At 26.9% G+C, this 11,177-nt stretch overlaps 2 protein-coding genes across 2 annotated transcripts; one reads left to right on the forward strand and one right to left on the reverse strand.

Annotated features, from left to right (window-relative positions):
- Nucleotides 1-779: 779 nt before the first annotated feature.
- Nucleotides 780-6,536, reverse strand: Got2 (glutamate oxaloacetate transaminase 2). Its single transcript, XM_072889621.1, has 8 exons — nucleotides 6,297-6,536; nucleotides 5,572-5,728; nucleotides 5,192-5,320; nucleotides 4,904-5,125; nucleotides 4,398-4,554; nucleotides 3,968-4,066; nucleotides 3,426-3,742; nucleotides 780-2,071 (listed from the first exon to the last, which is right to left on the reverse strand). Exons 1-8 carry the CDS (start codon nucleotides 6,383-6,385, stop codon nucleotides 1,949-1,951), a joined length of 1,293 nt encoding a protein of 430 aa, XP_072745722.1. The 5' UTR covers nucleotides 6,386-6,536; the 3' UTR covers nucleotides 780-1,948.
- A 1,012-nt stretch (nucleotides 6,537-7,548) lies between these two features.
- On the forward strand, nucleotides 7,549-10,777 carry Thoc6 (THO complex subunit 6). Its single transcript, XM_072890166.1, has 5 exons — nucleotides 7,549-7,776; nucleotides 8,390-8,611; nucleotides 9,405-9,572; nucleotides 9,682-9,844; nucleotides 10,296-10,777. Exons 1-5 carry the CDS (start codon nucleotides 7,661-7,663, stop codon nucleotides 10,614-10,616), a joined length of 990 nt encoding a protein of 329 aa, XP_072746267.1. The 5' UTR covers nucleotides 7,549-7,660; the 3' UTR covers nucleotides 10,617-10,777.
- Nucleotides 10,778-11,177: the final 400 nt, after the last annotated feature.

Consider the following 11,177-nt stretch of genomic DNA (forward strand, 5'->3'; position numbering starts at 1 on the left):
TTTATTGAGTTATTACGAGAGTATTAAGTATACCACCTTTCCAGTCACATTTGTATTACAGTCAACAAAATAAATAATTTCAGGATGAAACCATCATAAAAATTTTGTTTTTTTTCAAAATTTTCTTTCGACAGAATCACTTTATACTCTACCATTTGCCATCCCATGAGCCCCTCTACCCGAAACCATACTCGGTTGATAGTCGAAAATCCGGGGAAACTAACGGATGGTTCGCGAGTTATGGGACACCCTGTATATCAACGACGTTAACGATTATCTTTGAAAAATACAAATCTCTATATTATGGACATAAACTCGATTGTTACATCCGATATGGATTTCACAATTTTTTTTCTTTCATGAAATATTAATTATCAACGAATATCTGACAAGCAGAACAAATTTTTTAGAGACTATAATCAAGCCGCAAGAATAGCAGATGTTAAAAATTGCAACTGTAGAAGAACGAACGAATTAATGAACATTCATAGGCTTGCTAGCTTAAGAATTTTAAATAAAACATAACATCCTCAGAAATAAGAACTCTTACTAAGAATCAGAACAATAATCTAAAGATAAAGCACAAAATCTTTCATTCTTTCAAAATCACTTATACATACATCCATTTTTGTTAATTAATCGTTGCCTTTTTCTATTTCTTCTCAGTTTCTATTTCTCCCTTTCTTTCATCTCTTGCAACCACCCATGTATTTTGTGTTGAACCAGTATTTAATAAATATTACATTGCAGGATAGAATAATATGCAAAAAGAAAACATGTGACTTTTATATTATATATTTTAAATTTTGAAATATTCTACAAAAAATTAGTTACGTATTATATATATTTTTTTATATACAGTATTTTCAGTAGCTCTCTTTCTCTATACATATATATACAAGAGAGTATACATATATTGTATAAAATACAGTCTGAATCTTTCACTATAAATTCACTGCTTCTAAACAAAATTTTACACTGTGTTGCTTCCATTCTATTTACATTCTAAATCAGATAACCATTAGTTAAAGTAAAAAAAGTACAATAATATTTCCATTTTCGGCATATGACACATTAGAATAAATATAAAATTAAAGCGATTTACAGTAAAAAAAAATGCTTGATTGTTAATTTTAAAACAGAAGAAATCGACTGCTAAAAGTAAAAATCTTAATATAAAAAATTTTGTATTACAAATCGTGATGCTTTCTACTAAAGTCTATTATACACAGCTGCAACGAATATTCGATACTCGCTTCAACACACTCGCACTACTCACGTTAGTATAAACTAAAGAACACAATTATTTCATTCTCATACAGCACAGATAATGCAATAAATAGCTTCTTTTTCTAATAAAAACCTCGAATGTGTACTTTTTATTAAAGTAACCAGAAACATCCGAAATAGTATTACATAAAATATAGACATGAATTTTTATATTACATCTGACCTGCAGATCCACGTGTACGTTTAATATATCATAGTCTATATTATTATTATTTTTATTATTATTATTATTATTATTATTATACATACGTATATATGAAAAATTAATATAAAACTTTATTTGCTATTGTACAAAAAAAATCAAAAATGTAATATATACTTAGTACAATAAGTAAACTGATTAATAAGCTGATTTTCGATATATTCAAAATATTGCAAGAAATATAATATTCAGAAATCTTTACTTCAAATAAAATAAAGATAATTATTTTAGCATTTAATTTTAGCAAAATGTTTAATACCTGAAAATATTCATTTTATATCTATGCTGTATGGTTTCTGATTTATTCTCCATATATTATCTATAATCCCGATTAAATGCTATGATTGTCCATTCTGATTACATTGTGCACATAAAGTACAAAACAGATTGTAAATAATGTTTTATCATCAAGCAGTGAATCTCGGATAAATACGTTCAATGATTTCATAGCGAAAATTACTTTGTAACTTCGTGCATTGCATGCGCCAGGTATTCCACATTCTTTGACGTTACACCGGCCATAGAGATGCGACCGTCCTTGGTAAGATAAATGCTGAAATCTTTTGTGAGTTTCTCCACCTGTTGCAAAATTGAAAATAAACTTGGTAAACAAAGATTAATAATAATAGTCTTCTTTTCTTATATTTAGAAGAATATAAATCATTATTTATAAATATAAAAATGTAAATAAATATATATATATATATATATTTATTTACATTTTTATATATATATATATATTTATATACACATATATGTGCATATATGTATACATATATATATATATATATATATATATATATATATATATACAGGGTGGACCATTTTAATCCATCCAGTCGAATATCTCGAAAACCAAGCCCGCGAGAGAAAAATGTTTCAGACAAAAGTTGTATGGTTTCGAGGGGACCATAAGATGGTACCATTGGTTTGACCTTGAAAAGTCATTTGAAGGTCACTTTAAGTTTTTTAAATGGAACACCCTATATATTTTTACATATTCTTGTAGCTCATCTCGAGAGCTTTCCAAAACACTTATGACAAAGTATTTTTCATTAAGTATTTTTTGAGTTATAAGGCTTCAAAGTTGCAGTATTTTGACATAAAATACAAGATATCTCGTAAAATATTCATTTTTTGATTATCTTACTCTAATACTTTTATGCACAGAATAACGAGACGAATCAATTGGTGTAAAGAAAACACATAATTATGTTAAAGTAAAAATCTAAATTTGCAACTAACAGTTACACATTTTTACTTTAACATAATTATGTGTTTTAATTATACCAATTGATTCGTCTCGTTATTCTGTGCATAAAAGTATTAGAGTAAGATAATAAAAAAATGAATATTTTATGAGATATCTTGTATTTTATGTCAAAATACTGCAACTTTGAAGCCTTATAACTCAAAAAATACTTAATGAAAAATACTTTGTCATAAGTGTTTTGGAAAACTCTCGAGATGAGCTACAAGAATATGTAAAAATATATAGGGTGTTCGATTTAAAAAACTTGAAATGACCTTCAAGTGACCTTCAAATGACTTTTCAAGGTCAAACCAATGGTACCATTTTGTGGCCCCCTCGAAACCATACAACTTTTGTCTGAAACATTTTTCTCTCCCGGGCTTGGTTTTCGAGATATTCGACTGGATGGATTAAAATGATCCATCCTGTATATATAAATTATATCTTTTACACATCTCATATATTTAAGCATACTTAAATTTCAGACTTAAAATAGTATGAAGTTAATAGACATTTATAAATATATATATATATATTTTATGCTATTTCAAGTTTGAAATTAAAACACACTTAAATGTATGAGATAAGTGTAAAAGACATAATATTTTTAATAATTTTATTTAAAGTATATATTCAATTATAAATATACAAATTGTAATTTTAATGGAATAGAGACATTACCTCATTTGGTTTCAAACCAGTATAACAGAACATTCCGATCTGATCGGTAATATGGGACCAATTACGAGTGCTGCCATTTCTCTTTAGATTGTCACTAAGCTTCGTGCGAACGGAAATGATGCGATCAGCCATACTCTTAACATCGCCCAACCATTCCTTTCGCAATTCCAAATTTCCAAGAATTTCATTAACAATACGGGCTCCGTAGATTGGTGGATTCGAATACATTGGTCTAATCAGAATCTTCACTTGCGATAAAGTGCGTGCAGCTTCCTCCTTACTAGATGTTATCAAACTAAACGCTCCAACGCGTTCACCTGCAGAAATAAAAAACACTTTCTCAAAAGTTTGTTTTTTCATTTATATATTATATACTAACCAAATATCAGATAAAAAAAAAAATATATATATATATATATATATATATATATATATATATATATATATGTACATACATATATAATTATTAAGCTTAGCATTTAATAATTAATCTTTTATATCAATATTTTTTGTATGTAATTTTATAAATTTCTTGTACATACCATAAAGACCCATATTTTTTGCGTAAGATTGAGCTAAAGCAATCTTGTGTCCCTCTTTAATGAACAATCTGACTGCATAGGCATCCCTTGTAAGATCCCCTGAAAAAAATTAATTAGAATAATGAAATAATTATTATAGAATGATAAAATAAAATATTAAGATATAGTAACTTTGATTTTCAAGTTATTTAAAAAAGTTTCACTATAAAGTTTTGTATTATAAATTTTATTTAAAAAATACTTTTAATTAATAAATATACATCTACATTTTATATATTAAATTACAAAAATTAGAAAATGATCTTCAAGTTCTAATATATAAAAAAAGAATTATTGAGTTACTTTTTATATATTATTTTGATGTAGATATTTATTTATGAAGAAATGGATAAAGAAAGAAAATGATCGGTAATTTTTAGTTTAAAAATACCTGAAGCAAAGCCTTGATATGCCATGTCGAAAAATGGAAACAGATTTTTTTTCTTAATCAGAGTGGACAATTGTGCCCATTGCTCTGGTTTGGGATCAACACCGGTAGGATTGTGAGCACATGCATGCAAAAGAATAATCGATCTTTCAGGAATACTCTGTTGATAGATACATCATATTAATGGTAAATAAAATATTAATTTCCTGAGAATTATTATAATGTTAACAATGCGATGTAAAACACTAATTTTACACGTGCAATATTTTTTTTTGTAAAATTCTCATTATCAATTATATACATTTACATTTATATATATTTATACATTTACTTAACGTATTATTAATATTTAAAATCTCTTCATATTAATAAACAAATATTAGTTATTTTAATTCTAATTAATGTATAAACTTCTTGGTGACTAATATTTTTTAAACATTCTCTGTTAATGCGAATGTTAACATTTAGAATAATATTTGGCTTGCTAGAAGTCTTGTATATATACTAACAGATATATCTTCCATTACTCCTTTAAAATCCAAACCACAAGTTTTCGGATCATAGTAACGATAAGACTTGACTGTAAGTCCAGCAAGCCTGAATAGAGGACTATGATTTCCCCATGAAGGAGTTGGAAGATAAATTTCTTTATTACCAGGAAAATGATGAGATAGAAATTGTGCTCCGACAAACAGGGAGCCAGTACCAGAAATTCCTTGAACCGTTGCATTCTAAAAAGAAAATTCTTGTTAAAAGAAAGCTTTATATTATTTTTATTGTACTGTTATTGTATTCACCAATCCATTTGTAACAACTTCATTTCCATTGCCAAGAGCCAGATTAATACTGTGTTCACAAAATTCAGCGTTGCCAGAGATTGCAGAATATTCCTTGTCCATTTCTTTAATTCGAATTTTTTCTTCTGCCTATCATAAAGAATAAAGAATATATCTTATTATATTTTATTGTAAATATTCTATCATTATATTTACAATATAACAAAAAATAGACGATTAAATTTTATTCTGTAACCTTATATATGTCTATGTTTGCGTATGCATGCATACATACATACATATACATATATATATATATATATATATATACATATATATACACACATATGTATAGGTATACAATTTTTCTTCTCAAAATTTGTACATTATTTATAACTAACCTTACGAACACTAGGAAGAACATATGGTTTACCATTGTCATCTCTGTATGCACCGGCACCTAAGTTAATTTTTTTTGGATTTTGATCCCTTTTGAATGCCTCGGTGACTCCCAAAATGGCATCCGGTGGTCCCATTTCGACATGGGACCACCATGAACTGTAACATAAACAAAATTATTTCTCATAATCTATTCTCTCTCTTTATCTCTCAATATATAGTATATATCAAATTATATGATAAATTTAAAGATTGTATAATGAAAATAATAAAAATATAAAATAAAATTATAAAAATTTAAACTTAAATTAAATTTTAACTAAATTTATACTTCTAAATAACACATAATAATCAACATACTTCCAATATATAATTTGCTAAGGGAAAAAAATTTAGAGAATGTATTCATATTGATTAGATTCTTCTTTTACTCTTTCACATATAAAATTACTTGTACACATATTTAGTTTAGTTATTTGAGAGGAGAAATAAAAGAAATGGAACAAGTACAAATGCATAGACTAACAATAAGACAAGTTGACAAAACAAACATCTTAATAATTAAATCTCTTTCTTTCATATTGTCAATAATATAATTAATTTAAATCATAAATAACAAATTTAATGATATTTTTATAGAAAACAGCAATTCAAAAACTAAGCAACCTTGAGAAGGTCGAAAGGTCATTCGTCTTTGTATGAGAATCTCTCTAAATGAGAATTTTACCTAGAAAATCTCATAGTCGTCCATAGAGAATTGCAACCGTTCTTGAGAAACTTGCTAGGCATTACGAGCAGTCTCGTGGTATGTGCCATTTCGAATAATTTTCACAATTCTGTTGAATCACAATTTTTTTGAATCTTAAGCACGATTCGACTACAAAGTCGGATATCGGATGCCAACTGGATTGAATTATATCTTTTATATCAGAGCTGTGTTGTGCAAAGTGTGGTAGAGTGTAGAGTCAATAGAGAGAAACATGTTACGATTTGATTATAAGATGTTACATGATTGGTTCGAAATGCAACAAAGTTTTCGCAGTCGCTTTATCAGTGCTATTATATTTTTTTGTAAACTTTATTCTGAGATATATGTAATAAAAAGTTAATGTGAAGTTTTACATGTATGTGATGTAATAAATGACGAAAGAAATTTAAATTATTTAATATTTATAATAAAACATATTTCGTTATGTGGAAAATACGGAACGTACGTATACAGTTTAACGTCATTTTTCTACAAAACCTAGGTGCCTAGGTGTTGAACTGCGCATGTGCAGTGTGTATATATGCTCTATTAAAGATAATTATTTTGTTATAATTAATAAATAATTCACCAACAATCAACCCTAAAGACATATACAGTCGGACCTCTTATCCTACGACATTTTCGGTCCGGAATCTTCCCCTTAAACCTCTGATCCTACGACAAAAATTTGAGAGTGGCTATAATTCCCCTTTCGCGATCGTAGCATGAAAGGATTTTTTGTCGTAGGATAAGAGGTTTCGTAGCATAAGAGGGTCGTAGGATAAGAGGTCCGACTGTAATTGGGAGCAACAATCGATTAGACAAAGACACAAATAAGGGCCTATTTGCAGCGCTTTCGGCTCCCTCGCGTATTTTCTACTTTCTACGTCAGCACCTACTCTTAAGGTCAGGTCTACAATAGATGTAGTAAGCCTTAAGCCGTAAGAAATTAACCAATTACAATTGACTTTAGAGAAGAATAATGAATATGATTGTTTCATTTCTTACGATTTAAGGCTTACTACAGCTATTGTAGACCCGGCATTACTCCTCAATGAACGGGATGCGATAGCGCACAATACTAATTAGCCAGTGAACATTAGGACCTTCTGATTGGCTAACTGTGTTGGTTACCCTAGGCATCGGTCAATATCTATGGTTGTGTGCTAACGGGACCCTCCTCACATTCGTTCTATGTTCTATATACTTTAATGTCTATGGTGCAGATTGCATTAATCTAACCTAGTCTAACCCTAATCTAATTTAAAAATTGCACTAGTTAAAAATTAACTTTGAGTAATCTTTTTTTTATGTAAAAAAACGATTGATAAATTGTGGAAAAGATGATAGAAACTTCAGACAAAAAATTACTTTATAATACCGTATTATCACAAACGTTTTCTCCCGATGGAAATTATCTTTTGGCTGGTAATATTTATGGAGATGTATCAATATTTGAGTAAGTATTTCTTTTATTATTTATATGTAACAATATATTATATATTAATATAAAAATGATAATATAATAATAAATTATATATATATATATATATATATATATATATACTAGTATATATATAATTTATGATTTGTGGAACATTATATATATATATATATATATATATAATCCACAAGTGGGACAAAATTTAATGAATGTTTCTTTGACGAATTTGGAGATGATTTTTTTTCTTAATAAAAATGTCGAATAAGATTATTATTTTTTGCCAACTTTCAATTTTTGCCATTTTTTGACTTTGTAACTAAAGTTTAAATTAAAATTTTATTAAACTAAACTCAACTTGAAATTAACTGAAGAATATAATTGTGTTAATGTTTTTTAACTCTACAAAATTTTTCGCTTACCTAAAATACTTGTCTTTCAATTGCTTATAATTGCAAGATTATATTGATGACTCAACATTTTCACTGATAAAATCTTCTCCAAATTAGCCAGAGAATCATTCCTTAAATTTTGTCTCTGTTGTTAAATATCCTGTATATGTTTCATTCTTATTTTTATAAAATTAAATGTAACAATTTTGTATTTGATCTACAAAAACTTAATTTTTTAGTTTATCAAAGACCTTGGGACCTAACAAAATAGAGGAGAATGAATTGCAAGGACCTAATTATCGTTTTACTGCTCATCCAGAACAAGAAGTTGCGTGCATGCTTTCCATTGAAAATTTTCTTGTAACAGGAACACGTGGTGAAATATCAGGATGGGATTGGAAGACATTGAATAAAGCTCCTAAAAATAAAGCTTCTTGGAACATACAAATTCCCGCTAATAAGTAAGTAGAAATGAAAGAATATAACTAAAATGAAACATATTGTATATAAATTATTAGTGTTATATAAATTAAAATTTTAAATAGTAATTAAAAATTATTTTAAAAATGTGTGTTGTTCTATTATTATTATTAGGATTATATAAGAAGCAGAAATTATAAATTATAGTTAATAATACATGATAAATTATTGTCAACTACTATTATTAGAAAATTCTTGTTCAATTATTGTATAATTAGTTACTAATGTGTATACATACATGTACACACACACATACACACACATACACATATATATATATACATATACATAAATTTGTTTTTTTTTTTTTTTTTTTTTTTTTTTTTTTTTTTTTTTAAAGCATTAAATTATCAAATACATGGGTCATAAACATATTATATATAGACTGCACATACCCTATATCTTTAATTATCAAGATGCATGAGAAAACAAAAAAGAGAGAACATTGAATCATTTTTTTTTAATGTTATTGTCAGATAGAACAGTTTTCGTCATACCAACGGAAATCCAAGCATGTTCACTTTGTTCAATTTTTACAGTGTGTATATATATATATATATATATATATATATATATATATATTATACGTCTATGACATGGACCTAGAATATGTCCATGATCAAATACAAATTATATTAATAAAAATTAGATAATTAGAATTATAAATTATTAAATCATTACACACACATATATACATATATATATTTATAATTGTACATTTTATGTAATATTTATGTGTAAAATAATTATTTATTTTTATTATCTTTTTTTTAGAGACAGTTATGATAAGCCGGACATAAATTACATGACATACTCGAAAGCAAATCATATACTGTACGCTGGTTGTGGTGATAATAACATATATATCATAAACTTAGAGGATGGAAAAAATTTCAGAACCATGCAGGGCCATACCGATTATATACACTGCCTTGCTATAATGTATTTATATAATCATCATTTATTTATACTTAATTAAAGTTGTAGAAAAGTATATATACTGGATTTTAAAATAATTTTAAATAATTTAGAAGAATTTTGTCAATTTCAGGGATAATCAGCTTGCATCCTGTAGTGAAGACGGTTCTGTGAGATTATGGGATTTGCGTACGAGAGAGAATACTAATGTATTAACGCCTCATTTAGTAGACAAAGTTGCTCGACCGCGACTTGGAAAGTGGATCGGTGCCGTTGATTTTACGGAAGATTGGTTGGTATGTAATACAAAAAAATATAAATATATATATATATATATATATATATATATTTAACATTTAATAGGTTAAATTGCACATTTATGTAATACATTTAACGTTTAATAGGTTAAATTGCACATTTATGTAATACAAAAATTTAATCTCTAATTGTAAAAATATTTAATATTCTTAATTGAAAAATTGCAAAGTATAAATATAATTATAAAATAAATATATAATTGATAGAAAACCAAAATAACTCTATAATTGATGGTAAATACTTATTTAAAAAAAGATTAATATCATTATGGAATAAATAAAGATAAAGTTAAAATAAAAAAGATAAAAAACAAGATTACATTAAATTTAATTAAAAAGATAAACTGTAATCATTGTTATATTCTTTGTGATACTCTGCATGTACGATTGGAAATTTTAATTTGGATATTAATTAGTCATTTAATTCTAGCTATGTGGCGGTGGGCCCAGTTTATCGTTATGGCACATGCGGACGATGGAGGCTGCGACAATCTTTGATCTGGCTGATCAGGGAATACATGTAGCAGAGGTCTACGAAGAACGCGTGATTGCTGGTGGTGCGGCCGCTCATGTTTATCATATGACGTACCAGGGTGAGATCCTGGCCAAAGTACCAACCTCCAGTCTTACTGTATATAGTATAGTACATCAAGAAACACCACATAAGGTGCTCTGTGCAGCTGGTTCTTCGAATTGTATCGATATTAGTACAAATTTCAATTATCGCGAAATGACGCTTAAATTTGCATAATATTTAGAATACTATAAAATGAATATTACATAAGTATTTTAATTTCTTATCGATTAAGTGCACAGGACAACGGATGTGATTAATGTTAGAAATGCGTTTTTCTTTTTTTTTTTTTTGCATATGCTATGGTTTTTTCATAATAAATATATTAATAAAATATACATATTTTTATGTTATACAATTCTTTTGTACAAATACTATACTATTTGCACGATTTCTCTCTCCGCGGCAAAGTTAATTTATTAATGCATTTATTTCTTTAATAATGCTTTTTACATTTTTTTCTCTGCTATCTTAAAATCTAGAGTATATCTATTTAATTTTGACTTTTTTTCATTTAAATATATATTGTAAAAAAACGTTCAAAGAAAACTGTAACTGATGAAATAAAAAAGTGAAATCCGATAATGTGAATAAGTGTTTAAAGTCTTGAAATGTAACAATATAACAATAATTTAAGAATATTGATTTCCGAATGTATAAGAGCAGTAATTTGATTAAATTTTTGTAAGTATTAATTTAAACGCACATAATTTTGTTTAAATTTGCATAATTAATTTT

The sequence above is a fragment of the Anoplolepis gracilipes genome, chromosome 4 (genome assembly GCF_047496725.1).
Source record: "Anoplolepis gracilipes chromosome 4, ASM4749672v1, whole genome shotgun sequence".
In the NCBI taxonomy this organism is placed as follows: domain Eukaryota; kingdom Metazoa; phylum Arthropoda; class Insecta; order Hymenoptera; family Formicidae; genus Anoplolepis; species Anoplolepis gracilipes.